General features: G+C 39.0%; 1 protein-coding gene across 1 annotated transcript in view; it reads right to left on the reverse strand.

Moving 5' to 3' along the window:
* Positions 1–20,031, reverse strand: part of INPPL1 (inositol polyphosphate phosphatase like 1) — a gene marked incomplete in the record, with an annotated part of 449,643 nt that overhangs the window by 197,363 nt on the left and 232,249 nt on the right. The window contains 2 exon segments of the mRNA XM_053708786.1: positions 2,576–2,666; positions 2,952–3,092. Of these exon segments, the coding sequence (XP_053564761.1) occupies positions 2,576–2,666; positions 2,952–3,092 (232 nt within the window).

The following is a 20,031-nucleotide window of genomic DNA, read 5'->3' on the forward strand; positions in this document are numbered from 1 at the left end:
GCCTAACGCAGCCCTTCTGTGAACTCTAAATACCAGCGGTATTTAAAAGGTGCGGCCAGAAAAAAACACGCGTAGCTAACGCACCCCTTTGGCCGCAAAACTCTAAATCTAGGCGTATGTATCCCTTGTTAAAAAATGAATACGCACATATCATACACTAGTAGGAGCTGCTGCTAATTGGTGCCTGCACACATTTGTCTCTAGTGATTGGCTAAATAGATATTTTCAGCTTCCTGTCAGTAGTGCAATGCTGTCCCTTCAGCAATGGATAACAAGAGAATGAAGAAAATTTGATAATAGAATTAAATTGGAAAGTTGTTTAAAACTCAGAAATGCATAAAACATAGGCCCCTCTAACACAAGAGGGATACAATAGTGTTGAGGTTACGTCACGCAAGTTGCCATTCACCTCAAAAATGTTTTGTACTTTCTGCTAATCATTACTGGCCAATAAGGATAACGGTCTCTGTTTTTAGGAGGTTTTTTTATTTATTTATTTATTTATATTTTTTAACGTCCTATTTTTCTAACAAATTATTTATTTTGTCTGCTTTTCCCGTAATTTAAACCTAGAAACTGGTGTGTGTTGGGGGGGGGGGGTCCCACTGTCCCCAGAGAGGCTGGGGTGCATTTTGTGGAATTCAGAAACTTGACATACTCCACAGTGCTTGATCAGTGTAGGTGTTAAAATTACAGCAGAGGGGATAATATTAACATACTCAATGGGTAAATTGTTCATGAAATTTACATTTTGCTAATAAAATCACAGTGTAAATGTTTTCTCTATTCAGAGTTTAATTGTACTAGATCTATATCAAATGCTATAAAAGTGACACACAAAATAAACATTTAATTCCTATTAAAATGTTTAATAAAAGCAGTAATACATGTTGAAATTACTTACAATTAGTTTTCCTCATTTCCCTGCATAAAACTATTTTATTTCATGTATTTATTGTAGATCACCGATTAGACATTAGAAAACATCTGCATTAACTGTGCATGCATATAAAAGTATTGGGTTTATGTCTAAACAGAAAACATTAAGTAGAAGGTGCATGATCCTGTATCACTAAAAAAACGCACGATGGAGCTTACAATTAAATACAAAACAAATCACTTTACTTCTATTATAGACTGTAGCTCTTTCTCCTTGCATCCTTTGTTAAAACTCCAACAGAACATAGTAAGGTGTACTATAGTAAGGTGTTTTGTGCACTATAACGTTATAGACATTGTTGCAGACATGGTTATGTCTATTTATTTATTTTTAGCAGCGAGTGCCAAAATTTAGACCAGTGCAACTTTTGACCAAGTTACTAAAATGTGCGCGCACTTTATTCTTGAGAATAGTCAAACTTAAAAACATTGTAAAGGTAATAACACACAAACGCACACACAGACACACCTGCTCAAACACAGAAACACACTCACACACACACACACTGATACAGACAAAAACACACACACACACACACAAGCTCACACATTGACACAAGCACACATGCTCACACAGGCACACACTGACACAAGCACACACACTAACACAGGCACACACTGACACAAGCAAGTACACACACACACTACCTCACCCAGGCACATACATTGACACAGACACAAGCACTCACACAAGAACACACACTGACACAGACACACACTAATACAGACATAATCTCAGACACACACTATTACATATTCAAACACAGAAACACTTTACATATTCAAACACAGAAACAGTCATGCAGCCACGCACATTGATACAGAAACACACAGAAACACACTGACACACTAAAACAGAAACATAGACACATAATCTCACTCACAAACTATTACATATTCACACAAAGAAACACTCACGCAGGCACGCACATTGATACACACACACACAGAAACACACTGACACAGAAACATAGACACATAATCTCAGACACACACAATTACATATTCACACACAGAAACACTCACACAGGCATGCACATTGATGCATACACACACACACAGAAGCACTCAGACATACACTCACAAAAACATGCACTAACACAGAAATAGAGACACAATCTCAGACACACACAAGTACACAGTAACACACTTACAGACAACCAGATGATGTGCAAACACCTTCAACAGTATGAACATTTTGACCTTGTGACACGTTCCATAAATGTCCTGTGATTACTAAGTTAACATGACTACCTCAACACAATACAGTTAAAAGCCAGACTCACAACTACCTTCTGACACCCACTATACTCCTGTTTAATCTTGCCAGTCTCAACACACCTGTAGCTGCGATCATGCTCCGGTCTGGGGTAACCTCAAGCACATTAATTTGAGAGTACATGCACACACCTTAGAAAGTATAGTGGTTGCAGACACAGCTACCTTATAGTGCATTCTCTGTAGCATATCTCAGTACATCCTCATTTAAAAGTTATGTTTCAACAAAGGATACAAATAGAAAAAGGTCAGTTTGATAAAATAATTAAAATTATTTTTGTATTTATTCTACACTCTATCTGAATATGCTGAGAGAACGATGTAATGTAATCCTAATTGATCTTTAGCAAATCCTCACCTGTTGGAGTATCTTTGACACCATGGGGGAACTTTGCTGGTCAAAGACTTTTGAGAGAATCTCCAGTCCAGATAATACTTTATCGACCTCCCTGTATGGAAAACACAAGAATGACAAAGTATGCAAGCATGAACGTTAAACTATTACACTATGTCTCAGCTGTACCAACATAAAATAAATATTCTAGTGACACATAGAAAATTTTTCCTCTGGTTACAAATGGTTTTGATTACACTATTTTGAAAGTTTAAAAGTCTCTGTGGTTGCTGATATGCATTAACTCCTATATTACCCACATTAACATCTGTGTTGATCACAAAATGGTTTCCTTACCCAGAATTCACTGGTTTCCCAACTAAAACTTACGATCACATACCCATGTAGTTTTTTGCAGGACGTCACTAGAGTCTTGTTGAGGTGGGGCAAGCTGGTGGCTCCAGACTTTACAGCTTCCAGATCTAACGCATAGTCCCCTTTGAGGTACTCACGAGACACCGTGCTGAGCCCGTTGGTGGAACTAAATGACAAGGCCAAAAAGTATAAAGAAAGTTAAAAATGAAAAGAAAAGAAGAATCAAATGAGCAGCAAATATACTCAATATGTTTGTTGGTCTATCTCAGGAACAAGTATGAGATCTGGCCCGAGGACACTCTTGTTAGTCATAGTTCAATATTTAGAGCATATATACAGCAGGAAATACACAGAGGGGATAGAAAATACGTTTCATCATTCGTGAGGAAAAACTTTATGACAACTTATGCAGCTACTGTACAACAAATGGGAAATAAAAATGTAACAAGAATATGTTTATGGCATTTTATTATTGCACTATTCCTTGTATATAACTATGTACTAAACTCCTAAAAAGTCAGCTTAACATATCTGATGAGCCTATTACAAGAGGCATGTGTGTGTAGCCACTAATCACCAGCCATTTCCCAGTAGTGCATTGGTGCTCCCGAGCTTACCTAGGGAATGCTTTTCAATAAAGTATACAGATAGAACAAAGTGCATTTAATTATAGAAGTAAACTGAAAATATCTCTGCAGTCATTTGAAAATCCAGCCACTTAAATAACAAAATCAACTCCATCAGAAATCGAAATCAGCTCGCAACATACTTTCATTCGCTCACCCCCTCAAATGCTCGCAATCAACCACAACCCACATAGCCATTAATTTAGCTCTTTCTCCCCTGTTACTGAGGAAGAAATTTCGGCACTTATGCTGCGCTCTCACCTCACTACCTGTCCCCTTGACCCTATCTCCTCACAGCTGCTCCCCGCCCTCTCTTCTACCCTTACCCCTATACTCACACACCTTTTCAACCTCTCCCTCAGCTCCAGTATATTTCCCTCATCTCTAAAACATGCACTGGTCACACCTTTCCTCAAAAAACCTTCTCTTGATCCAACCTCCCCATCCAACTACCGCCCTATTGCCCTACTACCTTTTGCCTCAAAGCTTCTAGAAAAGCTAGTATATGCATGCCTATCCCATTTACTTACATTAAACTCCCTCCTCGACCCACTGCAATCTGGATTTCATCCCCATCACTCCACAGAGACAGCAATCGTTAAGGTTACCAACGACCTACTTACAGCAAAATCGAAAGGTAAATTCTCTCTGCTTATCCTCCTTGATCTGTCCACAGCCTTTGATATTGTTGAGCACCCTCTTTTGCTCAAAACCCTCCAATCCTTCGGCATCTGTGACACAGCCCTCTCATGGTTCTCTTCCTACCTGTCAAACTACCTTTAGTGTAGCCTTCTCTGGGGCATCCTCTGCCCCGTCACCACTTTCTGTCTGGGTACCTCAAGTCCTCTGTCCCCTCAATCTACATGTCATCACTAGGTTCCTTAATAAAGTCCCACGGGTTCCAATATCATTTGTATGCCCGCGACACCCAAATCTACTTCTCTGCACCAGACCTATCTCCTTCCTTGCTAACCCGTGTCACTAACTGTCTTTCTCACATCTCTTCCTGGATGTCCTCTCACTACCTCAAGCTAAATCTCTCCAAAACTGAGCTCCTTATTTTTTCCCCCTTCTTCCAAAACCTCCACCCCCAATCTCTCTCTAACTGTCGACAACTCCATCATTACCCCTAACCCGCATGCACAATGTCTTGGGGTCACACTAGACTCAGATCTTTCTTTCACTCCTAACATTCAGTTCTTGGCTAAATCCTACCACTTCCACCTTAAAAACATCTCTAAAATTAGACATTTCCTTACACAAGACATAACTTAGATTTTAATCCACTCTCTCATCCTTTCCCGCCTCGATTACAGCAACTCTTGTCCTCTCTGGTCTCCCCAGCTGCCACCTAGCTCCATTACAATCGAAAATGAATGCCTCTGCCAGGCTCATCTTCCTTACACGTTGCTCTTCATCTGCTGCACCTCTCTGCCAACCCCTTCACTGGCTTCCTCTTGCCTCCAGGATTAAACACAAAATTCTCACTCTGACATACAAAGCCCTCAACTGCACTGCTCCCCCCTATATCTCAGACCTTGTCTCCAGATTCTCTCTCTCCCGTCCCCTTCGCTCTGCTCATGACCTCCTACTTTCCTCCTCTCTTGTCACCTCCCCACACTCCCATTTACAGGACTTCTCCAGACTGGCTCCCATCTTGTGGAACTCTCTGCCTCGCTCCACAAGACTCTCTTCTAGTTTTAAAAGCTTCAAGCGCTCCCTAAAGACTCTACTGTTCAGGGATGCATACAACCTACACTAACCTTTTTTATACCAGTTCCTCTCCTCCATTGCTATCCCCTTGAACCCCCTTAGCATGTAAGCCTAAGAGCCCAGCAGTTTGTAGATCACCTTCTTAAGCGCTGACTACAACAGTGCGACTCTTGGCAGGGCTCTCTACCTATCTGATCCCTATAAATGTTTCCTTGTATACCGCCTATGTTTATAGCGCTGAGGAATCTGTTGGCGCTCTACAAATAACCGATAATAATAATATAAAATCTATCATAACTCATTTCACTAGATTTACAAGTTCATTCCTGCAGGGTTATACCACCCATAGCTCACATTAGGGCTATCAGGGACCAGTAAGACCCCAATACATCAGTAAACATCAACTGTTCAAATTATTTTTAGGTAAATTTTGTTAAGAAGGCTGGTTGTGATACAGCCAATCAGAGGCAGTATCACCAGCCAATCAGAGGCAGTATCACCAGCCAATCAGAGGCAGTATCATCAGCATCATTTTAAGATAGATTATTAACCTGGAGTCCACGAATAGAACTTGTCTGGAAACAAATATCTTTATTTCCACTAACCTCTAAATAAAACGCACCATTTCTTAAACAATGAAAGTAGCCGACAAACCATAGTATTATTTATTGTACGGTATGACTATATCACCAACAGAGATAACAGATATTTTCATCACATCTCATCAGGTATCTCTATATATAATTATGGTCTATGACTCTACAGAGGTGCGTACAACATAGCTGGCTCAGTATTGGCCAACAAGAAACCTACATAAAAGTATGTGGAAAGATTTGCCTAGAAGCACTTATTTGGTAATAATTTAACAATAAACAGTAATGAAGTCAAATGACTTTTATTAATAAACAATAAAAAAAATAGAATATTTGTATCTGCTCCCCAGGAGAATTAAAATACTTCACTGTTTTAAAGTAAATTAAACTTTTTCTTAAAAGTAAATTAATGCAAATTATTATATATCGATATCACTATTGGACCATAAACTATTGCTATATGGTGCTTGATTTTAAAGGGTCAGTATACACCAATTTTCATATATCTGCGTGTAATTGACACTACTATAAAGAAGAATATGCACAGATACTGATCTAAAAATCCAAAAAACTTACTTAGAAGCTCCAAGTTTAGGTCTGTTGATAAGATTAGCCTGGGACACCCACTGAAAGGGACTGAGAGCAGATCCCCCTCCCTCCCCTGCATTTAAAAAGATCCATTATACAAACAGAAGCAGTCTGAGGTCTGTAGACAACAGTAGAAATCTAAAACTGTGGCGCTTGGTTAGGAGTCAGCAGAATGTTATTAAAGAATAATAAAACTATACATTGTTACAAAACACCCCCAGATGGACTGTATAAATGGATCATGTACAAAACATTTATATATGTATACTTTATATGATTTGAATCACTTGGATGTTTCATTTTACTGCTGCTTTGTGGATTGTGCTTGGGACATTCTTTGTATTACTACTTGGCGTTCCGGACGAAAACGCTGGCTTTAGCACATCCCCCTAGATGTCTGACGTCATCCCCACTCTCCCGTGTGCCGCGAATGTAAACAGAGCGGGTAAGACAGAGAGCACCGCTTTCTGTTTGTTTGTCACAAAACATTTATGCAAAGAAACATCTAGTGTACAATGTCCCTTTAACATTATAAGTTATTACTGTTTCTGGGTTCATTCACCCTCCCTTTTCCCCTTACTTATTGTGCCACCTGGTGTTATTAACTTTCTGGTAACAGAGTTCCACGTAGTAAAGATAACTTATTTAAAGTGAAAGTAAATCCTAGCGTTGTACAAACGCTAGGATTTACTATTGAAACAAATAAAGGGCACTTTCATTCATTAAGTATAAGATAAGATATAAGATACTTCATGTGGAAAGCTCCTTTATTTGATTCAATCGATCGCCGCTCTTAGCTGCTACAGCAGCCCACGGCTAAATATTTTTTTGGCTAACAGGTGCGGTAAATCCGTCTCCCATGGGCGCCAAGCCGGATTTACCGCACGGCTATTGGCTAAGAGGTGAAAACGATGCAGCAATCACAAAAAGTAGGATGCACTGGATATAGATGAAGTTTCAGATAGCTTTATTCGAAGAAACATTTAAAAGTTCATCATTGCAGTAATGACAATTCAAATCCCTAGATACATGTGTGTGTTCCACCCCAAGGACTGCTCGCTGACGCGTTTCGGCTCCAAGGGCCGTAATCGTAGCTGCAGTCACTTGTTCCAAGTGAGATTAAATACCCATTGAAACCAGTTAATAGGTTAAAAACAAAGAACCTCCTTTTACCCGGGGCGGAACAATACCACACCTGTTATATTCAAAATTAACCCCTCAATAGTGTGTGAACTATTTACATCATTGAAGCTCAAACAATTGAAATGGTTCTATAAGCTCGCTCCAATGAAGTTTCAACTATTACAACATATGTAACTTATGTAAATTATATCCAAACGTGATATTAACAATGTGTCGATAGAAAAACAACAAGGCGGGCGGAGCTAGCCAGCCTGAGAGATGGCGGCTGTCTGACTGAGCTCTTAGGCCCCAGCTAGGTGAAAACGCCTTAGGCATTAGCCATCCTGCACTTTAAGGCCATAAACCGCCAGATAAATGAGCGACTAACCCCAGACAAAGGTTCTGCTTGACCTGTGTGCCTCGCTACAAGAGATCTGCCATTTGGGAGAGAGCGCACTGAGCGCACATATACACCTCGCTTCAAACTCTGATGGCGGCATGGTAAGGGAAGATCAGGGTCCGGAGACACCTACATTAAGGGATTCCCAGAGACAAATCATCCGGTAAGCACATAGACCTACCAGAACTCCGGTACCTCAAATGCCACACAGGAACGTACTGAAGATAATGCAGCGACGGGCCGCAGCCTGTACTAAAGTTTTGATGCGCACTTAAATTGCCTTTCACCGGGAGCAAGCTACAGCAAATAGATCACTGCAACAAAGGGGTAAGAAAAACGGATCATATAATATTCACCCTGCTATAAAAGTAAAGTTGTGCTTCACCATCCTCACAGTGTTAAAGACTTATTATAGCAAGTGGTGCACTAAAAACTTTGACAGCTAGACTAAAGGTGTTATAAACATCCCCTCAAGTGCATTTGACAAAATGAAAGCTTACATACCCTGCTACAATTAAAACATACGTTGCTGCATGTGGAAAAGTCTCATAGAAACAAACACAGCCCTCCAAGCACAGACAACCAAAAAGTGTCACACATTATATGGACATTTGTACAAGCTTCTGCACATGGAAAACTTGATCACACCTTAACTACTAACAGCTGCAGTGTGTTCACTCTTTATGGGCCAGATAAACAGATTATACTTCTTATAAAGAACCTGCAACGACAGTATAAACTCAAAGAACTTTGTACTCAGCACCAAGATCTTTATTTATCTTTTAAGGATTTAGTGAAGGCAGAGGGGCAAAATCCATCCAAAGATGTCTCCAAAAAAAATTAATAAACCAAGCAAGAATGCTAAACCCCTGAAAACATCCACTCATACAGTAAACAATTTTTTCAAGACGCTTGAAACAAAAAACATAGCACCTACAGAAGATGCAATGCCAGACCTTAGGTCGGAACACAGTTCTTCAGAATCTGAAAGCGACCTCGCTTCAGAAAGCATTACCATCCCCACAGCTCTCTTCAAAACAATCCCTTCAAAAAAGGACTTTTCTTCTCTTATTTCACAGGTCAAGCAATGCATCAAGGAGGAAATCTCAGATCTCAAAAAGGACATCTCTGACATTGGTCACAGAGTAGAATCACTCGAAAACACCCAGGATCTACATGCAGACACTATCACAGACCTGCAAAGCACCGTTCAGAAACAAGATACAACTATCAATGAGCTGGAGGATAAGATAGATGATATCGAAAATCGCAGCAGACGTCATAATATTAGACTACGGGGAATCCCTGAAACCATTTTACCACCAGATATTGAACAATATCTCCAAGACTTCTTCAGCACGTTAAAAAAAGAAGAAACACCCTCAAAAATATGCATAGACAGAGCTCACAGAGCCCTACGACCTAAACCACTAGCAGGACAAGCACCAAGAGACATCATAGCCCGCATCACGAATTTCCAAGAGAAAGAGGAGCTAATGAAGTTAGCCAGAGAACAACAGCCCATAAAATATGACAACATGGACATTCAAATGTTTGCCGATTTGTCACAGAGAACTCTTTCAAAAAGACGAGAACTTAAACCACTCACGTCGCTGTTGAGAAAACTAAACATCCCCTACAGATGGGGGTTCCCCTTTCATCTGTTAATCCTATGGAAAGGAAGACGCATCACTTGCACATCTACTAAAGATATACCAGACATATGCAGGGATCTGGACATCCCTATCCCTCAGCTAGAGGAAAATGCTGAGCCTCAAGAGAAACACACAAGTCCAAGCAAGCTGAACCCTCTACCACAAAGGAGTGAGTGGAGACAGGCGTCTCAGAAGAAACCCCGCAAATCTGTACAATCCACATCTCCATCATTAGAAGAAAAGGGATGAAAAGTCTTTGCTGCACACAAGGACATATCCTGAACTCTCGAATAGTCCCCTATGGAGACCCCTAACTGCAAGTATTATCTATACTCCAGAACTCACGAGGCATACAGAACCTCAGAGATATTTAAATAGTGTCTTAAAGGTTAAATTGTTAACAGTTAACTAATGTTGACTTTATTATTTTTTTTTCACCTAGCCGGGAGTTTATCTCCCTAGAATAGAATTATGTTGTTTGAACATGTATTGAAATTATTGTGTTTTACTGTTCTTCCTCTTTACCTATTCTTCTCCCTTCCTTTCTTTTCTTTTCTGTCCTGCTCTCTATTGAAGCATATGACACCACTTATATGTTCACCAGTATATAATCTATGTTCACACATACTACCCTCTCTGACACATATACAACATGTTGATTAATCACTCTCCACAAAATTTAACTATCTTCACACAGAACGCTAAAGGTCTCAATTGCCCTAACAAGAGAAGGCTAGCTATACTAGACCTCCTTAAAAAAGGAGGACACATACTAATGCTCCAAGAGACCCACTTCAAGGGGAAAAATATCCCCAAATATTTCTCCTCACATAACCCCCTACATTTCCACAGCACTAACCCACACAAAAAAATTAATGGAGTAAGCATCTTAATCCACAAATCTCTCCCCTTTGTTAAAACCCAAACCATAGGAGACAAAGAAGGCAGGTACATTTGTTTAAAAGGTCTCCTATATGGTAAACCAGTAACTCTAATAAACGTCTACACCCCTAACTCACACCAAGATAAATTTGTATCCTCAGTTGCAGACCTACTCCTTAAAGAAGCAAAAGGCTCCTTAATCATGGCAGGAGACTTGAATCTCCCCCTAGACCCCACAGTCGACTGCTCAAACCCCTCTTCTAGAGCTAAAATCCCGAACCTCCCTAGTATCTGGCAAAAATTTAAACTCCTCGGCTTACATGATGCCTGGAGATATTTCAACCCTCAAAAAATAGATTTTACCTTTTTTTCCCATCCAAAATGTAATTATTCCAGACTGGACTACATTATGGTTGATCACCTAATCCTATCACACACCACACACTCCTCCATACATCATACAACTTGGTCAGACCACTCCCTAGTATCATGCACCATAAAATGGCCAACGGCCCCCATAAGAACTTTTCAGTGGAGGTTGGACGACACATTACTGCTAGACCCAAAGCAAACAGAGTTATTTTCAGAACAGATAAGCTCATACTTCTCTATAAACGAGACACCAGATGTAAATGTGGTCACCCTCTGGGAAGCCCACAAGAGTACTATAAGAGGGGAGTTTATCAAAACTGCTGCCCAGATAAAAAAGAAAAGACGTGAGGAAATAAATCTCTTGGCTAAAGACATATCAGACTTAGATTACAAACACAAATCTAACCCCTCTGATAGATCCACTCTAGAACAACTACAATCCAAAAGAGAACAAATGAACCTTTTACTACAGATAAAATCACAAAAACAGCTTCTACACCTTCAGCAAAATTTTTACAGGGAGGGTAATAAGTCAGGCAAACTCTTAGCTAGAGCATTAAAAAAGCAGCAACAAAAAACCTATATCCACGCTATAAAGAACCCAGATGGCACACACCTAGAAGACACAAAATCAATAGCTAAAGAGTTCAAGAAATTTTACCACAAACTCTATAATCTTTTCCCATCTAGAGACCCTCACAGCCATGCATCCCTCTGTAATCAATACCTAGAAAATCTTCCTATCCCCAAACTGAGCCTAGATCAATGCAACCAATTAGATCGCCCAATTCAATTGTCAGAGGTAACAGAAGCGATAAAGCAATTAAAACAAAATAAAGCTCCAGGCCCTGATGGCTACACAGGCTTATATTATAAAACCTTCGCTCCTCTGCTAGCGCCACATTTAACATCCCTATTCAACTCAATCCCAGAAAAATTCCCTTTTCCTGACGAAATGTTGCAAGCCAACATTTCAGTTTTAACAAAACCTGGCAAACCCCCGAACTCACCGGCACATTTTCGTCCAATCTCCTTACTGAACATTGACCTCAAAATGTATGCGAAAATTCTAGCAACCCGACTTAATCAAATTCTCCCCTCCATAGTTCATCAAGACCAAGTAGGGTTTATCCCACAGAGAGAAGCAAAAGACAATACGGTCAAAGTATTAAATTTATTGGAATATGTTACACAGACAAAAACCCCGACTGTTTTCGTTTCCACTGACGCTGAAAAAGCCTTCGACCGACTAGACTGGACTTACTTACGCACGACCCTACAACACTTCCACTTCCCAGAACCCTTCATTTATAAAATCCTTGCCTTGTACTCAAACCCTACAGCACAGGTTAAAATTAATGGTACCCTTTCGGACCCCTTTGAAATCCGAAACGGTTCTAGACAAGGCTGTCCCCTCTCACCACTTCTTTTTGTTTTATCCCTAGAGCCCCTGGCTATCAAAATACGGTTAAACAACCAAATTCAAGGTATATCTATTGCTAACCAGACACATAAACTAGCCATGTTCGCAGACGACATCCTCTTAACACTTACAAACCCTAAAGTATCTCTACAACAAGCCATCACTGAACTAACACAATTTGGCACAGTTTCAAATTTTCTAGTAAACATGACTAAATCAGAATACCTCCCTATAAACCTAACAACCCCCACCCTTAACAACCTGAAATCCACCTGTCCCCTAAAACAACAAACTAAATACCTCAAGTACCTTGGCATTCACATTACTCCAGATAAACAAGACTTGCGCAAATATAATTATGGTAATCTAATCACAGAGCTCCTAACCTTAACATCACATTGGCTCCCAAAAAATATATCGTGGATAGGCAGAATGCAAGCAACAAAAATGATCCTGCTCCCAAAAGTATTATACATTCTCCAAACAGTCCCCATCCCAGGCATACAAAAAGACCTAGACACTATGCAAAAGATCATAAACGGATACATTTGGAACCGTAGACCCCCGCGAATTAATAGAGACACACTTTTTAAACCTCCATCAGAAGGAGGCCTTGGGGTCCCACATCTCCTATCCTACAAACGTGCCATATCGCTACAGAGAGTACAAGACTGGTGCAAATTTAACACTTCCAACCACAAAAGCTGGGTGCAAATTGAAATCGACCTAGCTCCTAATCATGACCTCAGCACAGCATGTTGGAACCCTGTTTACCTTAACAGACATTCCATCTCTACGTCCTCAATCTCCAATGAGACCTGGTCAGACTGGGAAATTCTCTGTAATACGTCAAATAAAATCTCTTCCAGATTCTCACCCCTCACCACGCTCTTAAATAACCCAGAATTCAGCCCCGGGAAAACCTCAGATTGCAAACTCCTTACAGACCCACAAAAACTCCTACCCATGTACCTTATCACTCACGAGACTAAGTTTATTAAAGATAAAACCCAACTTGACCTATTAGAGCACCCTTTCTTATCATCTTGGCTACATGTACACCAAACAAGACACTTCATAATGACACATAAATTTAAAAAAGACCTCACTAGGCCTCCCACAATATTCGAGCAAATGTGTATAACTACAGAGGAGATAAAAGGAGCCATCTCCAAATTGTATAAACTCATCTTAACACATACCTTTCCCGAACTCCCCTCATACACTAAAAGATGGGATAATGAGTTACGCCTAACTACCCCTGCTAAAACTTGGTCGCTCAGGTTCTCATCTCTGTTACACTCCGCTCACTCAGCCCATGCAAAAGAAACCAACATCAAATTATTGATGAGGTGGTATTTAACGCCAGCCAGAATCAAGTACATACACAAACAATCCCCAGGTTCATGCTGGAGAGGTTGTCACAAAGAAGGCCACCTTTCCCACATTTGGTGGGAATGTGAACATATTAAACCATATTGGTCCATTATTTTTTCGAGTATTAATAAAACACTGCACTCTCAAATAACACCTGGTCCAGAAATAATAATGTTAAGGCACCCACCTTCAATTACATGCAAAATACGGCAACATCTATTCCATATCATGCTAAATGCAGCTAACCAGCTAATACCAAGAAAATGGAAATCATCTGTAGTGTCCACAATGTCGGAATGGATAGAATTAGTTAATAGAAACCTACTCCTAGAGAGACTATATTACCTCAAACTAGGTCAAATTACACTACACCAGGACATGATGTTCTTGTGGGAATCCTTCAAATTTAGTGATCTAGACACATAAACCCATCTCAGAGATATATACTCACACTCCTAACAATTTGGTCTATGCTTTTTTCCTCTTTTTCCTCTTTTCCTCTTTCCTCTCTCCTCTTCCTTTCCACCTTTTCTATTTCTCTCTCCAATTGTAACATTGAACAAGTTAATTTGGATTCATGAAATTCATAACAGAACTGCACTAGAAATAAGAGAAAATCATTTTCTGATGTCCCCCCTTAACGGAACATGGAGAGGCTCACATACCATTCTCCTCAACTCATCTACCTCGAGCCTACCATAACATTTGCAAAACTGTGAAAAGACTTTGAACCACGGGACAAAGAAGAAAAGACTCTAATTAATAATTTGTGCAACATTTACTGTAACAAAACCCTATTTACCTGTAAGAATTCTGAACCACTCTCTGGTTCTATTGTTTTGTTTTCTTGTTAAAGTTTTACTCCAAACTATAATAAAAATAATATAAATAAAAAAAAAGAAAAACAACAAGGCAATAGACACTGTAACAGATATATGATCATTTATAATAACAGAGTATTTGTACTAATTAATGTGAAAACATATATAGGTACATTTTTCTCTTAGAAATTACATGTCTGACTTTGTTTGCATAAACAGTGGAGGAAATAGAAACTATTCGTATTGCGCTTAGAGTAATATACTTTCTCATTGTCTCAGAATATAGCATTGTGTTCTGAAATGGACTTATATTAGCTCTATTCGTACAATACTTTATTCAATTCATAAATTTTGGGCTAATCATAAGAATAGGTCACTCTATCTGCGGTCCCACTATGTCTTTTAAACCCGAACCAAGTGCTAAGCGAACTCACCTATATTTAAATATATCTAGTAACACATCCAAAGAATGATTTTATCCTGTGAAATGAGTTTAGAGATCTATTATTTAATCAACTCTTTTCTATCATAATTATATAATATAATATTACATTCTACTGTATTACATTACATTATTAGTATAGGTAAAAAGTCTCCAGTACACTGGCCCACATATACACTTTCTTATTCCCAAAAATTTATTAGGTCAAATTCTGAATTTAATCCAAGGGGGACCCTGGTCTTCAATTTGTGAATCCAGAAGACTTCCCTTTTAGATAGAAGTTTGTCTCTATCTCCCCCTCTGGATTTACATTTGACCAATTCTATAATAGTCCATCTAAAAGTTTGTACACTGCTATTGTGTTCCAATTTAAAATGTTGTACTAACGGTGTGGTTAGTTTGCCTGCCTTTATGTTAGTTAGGTGTTCCCTTATCCTCTCTCTAGTCTCCCTTGTAGTGAGTCCTGTATATTGAATATTGCATGTAATGCAGGTGACCAAGTAAATTACATAACAGGACCTACAATTTAAACATGAGAGGTGATTAAATCTTTCTCCTGTAACGGTGCTGGAGAATCCATCTCCCTGTTGTAAATGTGCACAGGCTGTACAAGGTGTATAACTGCACTTATACGTGCCTTTAAATCTGAGCCATGATGAAGTGGTGACAAATGGTTGTTCTAAACTCAATTGTGTTGGAGCGACTATGTTTCCTATGCTTTTTCCTTTCTTGAATGCATACCTGCAACCTTTGGGGATAATATTCGCCAAATTATCGTCTGCTTTTAACATTGGAAAGTGTTTCCTCAAAATTCCACAAATTGAATGGTATTGTTGACTATACTGTGTTATGAATGATACACCTTCAAATGTGACATTGTTCTTTTTCTTCTCTTTTAAAAGCTATTTCCTATCCATTGCTGCAACATTATTTTTGATGGCCACAATCTCTGTTCTTTTGTAACCTCTTTGCAAAAATCTCTCCTCCATGTCAAGAGCTTGTTTTTCAAATTCCTCATCCAGAGTACAGTTTCTTTTAATCCTAATGAACTGCCCTTTTAGGACTGACCTAAATACTCTTCGTGGATGACTGCTCTTGGCATGGAGGAGAGTGTTACCCGCTATGGGTTTTCTATATATTTTTGCAACCACTTCCTTTTTGTCAGTACCTGACAGATTTACATCCAAAAAATTAATATTGTCTTTATTGAAATCACTTGTGAATCTGATGCCGACATCATTTTGATTCAACATCTCCACAAAGTTGGTAGCTTCTGTTACACTACCATTCCAGATGACCAGAAGGTCATCTATGTACCTTCTGTAGTGAACTATCTTCTCCTTCCAGTATCCATCACATGCATAGATGTGGGACAGCTCCCACCAACCCATAAACAGGTTGGCATAGGAGGGGGCAAACTTTGCCCCCATAGCTGTCCCACATCTCTGCAGGTAATGGACACCTTCAAACACAAACATGTTATGGGTTAAGAGGTATTGTGTGACTCGTAGTATATAAGAGCGAAAGCCTTGATCTATCGTTGTGTATCTTTCTAAACAAAAGCTTAACGCTTCCAAACCTTTACTGTGGGGGATGGAGGAGTACAATGATGTGACATCTATAGTAAGCCACCCATAGTGACTCTGCCAATGTATCTCCTCCATCTCCATCAGCAACTGTTTAGTATCACGAAGATAACTCGGCAATTCCTTCACAATTGGCTGTAAAATTTCGTCCAACCACTCCGACAAAGGCTCCGTAATGGAGCCAATCCCACTAATGATTGGACGGCCCTTCACTTCCAGTAAGGATTTGTGCACCTTAGGTAAAAAATTGAATATTGGGACTATCGGGTTGTCAACCGTGAGATATTTACTGGTCGGTTCGTCAATGTACCCTTCTTCATGCCCCTCATCTATCAGATGACTCATCTCATATTTAAAACGAGAAGTAGGATTAAAGTCTAATACCTGATATTGTGAGGTATCATTTAGTTGTCGTAATGATTCTTTAACAAAAAATGTTCTGTCCATTACCACAACTGACCCCCCTTTATCCGCTGAGCGGATGACCAGTGCTTTATTGTCTTGTAGACTTTTTAGAGCAACAGATTCTGACTGTGTTAAATTAGAATATTTCTTTCCTCCAACTGTATATGCAAGCCTTGTTAAGTCTAATCCCACACGTTTTTGAAATTTCTCTAGGATATTACCCCTACATTGAATAGGGTAAAACCTGGAGGCTTCAGATAGAGAGGGGCCTTTGCTCCTAATAATGAGATCTTGATCAATGATCCCCAAGGTTCCCTCCCTAAAAAGTGTCTCCAGGGACTGTAAATCACTTTGTTCCTGAAAATTTAAAGGGGCATTAGTGTTGACATTCTCGATTTCATTGGTACATTCCCCACCATCTATTGGCAATGTTTCACTAAAGTATTTTTTTAATGTGAGATTTCTGATAAGTCTGTTCACGTCTATCAGTGTTTGAAAAAGGTTGAAATTTTCAGCTGGAACAAAACTCAATCCATAGCTGAGTACCTTTATTTCCATATCACTGAGTGTTTGTGTTGACAAATTTATCACTGACTTTAATTGTATTTTGTGTGCGACCTCCCCCTGCGTGGTTTCAGACCCTGTTCCTTCAATATGCCCTTTTCTGCTTTTCTTCCTCCCCCCCCTTCTAACTCTTTTGGGGGTTTTGAAAAAACCTGGGCCAGATCTGAACTTGTGGTTGCTCTAAGATCATCTCTGTCAGTATCAACATTGTATGATGCATCATATTTGGACTGTACTGCCACATTCTGGGGATTAGCAGCACATTCAGAAGCTGATCCTATAGTATCTGACTCTTCCCCTGAGGTAGAGTACTCCCCTGATGATTCTGCCTCACTCTCATTGAAGGTTACTTTCTTATTTTTGTTACTTTTGCTTTGATTTTTATTTTTATTTTTCTTACCCTCTTTGGGAAACCTTTTCTGGTCATTCTCTTTTTTATAATAGAATCTTTGTTTTTTATTCCAAATATAAATTTTGTTTGTATCATAATCCAATGAGTCACGCATAAACTTGTCATGTTTGACTTCCATGATCAAAGCTTTTGTTTTGGATAATGATTCATGCAAAATACAGTCGAATTTGCCAAAAAGTAACTCTTTGCTACGTGAATGCAATTCTATTTGTAAAGTGTCTATTTCATTGGATGTAATAGATAACATCTTGGTTTTAAATTCTAACAACATGCCCATCAATTTAAAGGAACAATCAGATAGCACACTATTCCATATCCTTATGAACTCTACATCTTCCACAACAAAAGTTGGAAATTTATTTATCCTTAACCCTCTTGGGATCATTCCACATTTAATGTACTTTTGTAAAGTCCATATGTCCCACTTTAGTCTTGTTTCTTTGACTAACAAAGATTCTATAGTATCAAACAATTTACTCAGAGTGTACGTTGAAATATCTGATGAAAATACAGTCTCTGATTCTTGAATGTCCCCAACTCGTTCAATCGTTGTAAGTAGTGAATAAAACTTCATATTAGAATTATCTACAACGGGATTCATCTTGAAATCTCTTCTCTTTCTGATTTCCTGCTTGTGAACTGGAGTTCAAACAGTGCTCAGATAACGTAAAATAGGAAACTACTATCGTGTAAAACGAAAAACATAATTTATGTAAGAACTTACCTGATAAATTCATTTCTTTCATATTAGCAAGAGTCCATGAGCTAGTGACGTATGGGATATACATTCCTACCAGGAGGGGCAAAGTTTCCCAAACCTCAAAATGCCTATAAATACACCCCTCACCACACCCACAATTCAGTTTAACGAATAGCCAAGAAGTGGGGTGATAAAAAAGTGCGAAAGCATATAAAATAAGGAATTGGAATAATTGTGCTTTATACAAAAATCATAACCACCACAAAAAAAGGGCGGGCCTCATGGACTCTTGCTAATATGAAAGAAATGAATTTATCAGGTAAGTTCTTACATAAATTATGTTTTCTTTCATGTAATTAGCAAGAGTCCATGAGCTAGTGACGTATGGGATAATGACTACCCAAGATGTGGATCTTTCCACACAAGAGTCACTAGAGAGGGAGGGATAAAATAAAGACAGCCAATTCCTGCTGAAAATAATCCACACCCAAAAATAAAGTTTAACGAAAAACATAAGCAGAAGATTCAAACTGAAACCGCTGCCTGAAGTACTTTTCTACCAAAAACTGCTTCAGAAGAAGAAAATACATCAAAATGGTAGAATTTAGTAAAAGTATGCAAAGAGGACCAAGTTGCTGCTTTGCAAATCTGGTCAACCGAAGCTTCATTCCTAAACGCCCAGGAAGTAGAAACTGACCTAGTAGAATGAGCTGTAATTCTTTGAGGTGGAGTTTTACCCGACTCAACATAGGCAAGATGAATTAAAGATTTCAACCAAGATGCCAAAGAAATGGCAGAAGCTTTCTGGCCTTTTCTAGAACCGGAAAAGATAACAAATAAACTAGAATTCTTACGGAAAGATTTCGTAGCTTCAACATAATATTTCAAAGCTCTAACAACATCCAAAGAATGCAACGATTTCTCCTTAGAATTCTTAGGATTAGGACATAATGAAGGAACCACAATTTCTCTACTAATGTTGTTGGAATTCACAACTTTAGGTAAAAATTCAAAAGAAGTTCGCAACACCGCCTTATCCTGATGAAAAATCAGAAAAGGAGACTCACAAGAAAGAGCAGATAATTCAGAAACTCTTCTGGCAGAAGAGATGGCCAAAAGGAACAAAACTTTCCAAGAAAGTAATTTAATGTCCAATGAATGCATAGGTTCAAACGGAGGAGCTTGAAGAGCTCCCAGAACCAAATTCAAACTCCAAGGAGGAGAAATTGACTTAATAACAGGTTTTATACGAACCAAAGCTTGTACAAAACAATGAATATCAGGAAGAATAGCAATCTTTCTGTGAAAAAGAACAGAAAGAGCAGAGATTTGTCCTTTCAAAGAACTTGCGGACAAACCCTTATCTAAACCATCCTGAAGAAACTGTAAAATTCTCGGTATTCTAAAAGAATGCCAAGAAAAAT

This window comes from Bombina bombina, chromosome 3 (genome assembly GCF_027579735.1).
Source record: "Bombina bombina isolate aBomBom1 chromosome 3, aBomBom1.pri, whole genome shotgun sequence".
Classification (NCBI taxonomy): Eukaryota; Metazoa; Chordata; class Amphibia; order Anura; family Bombinatoridae; genus Bombina; species Bombina bombina.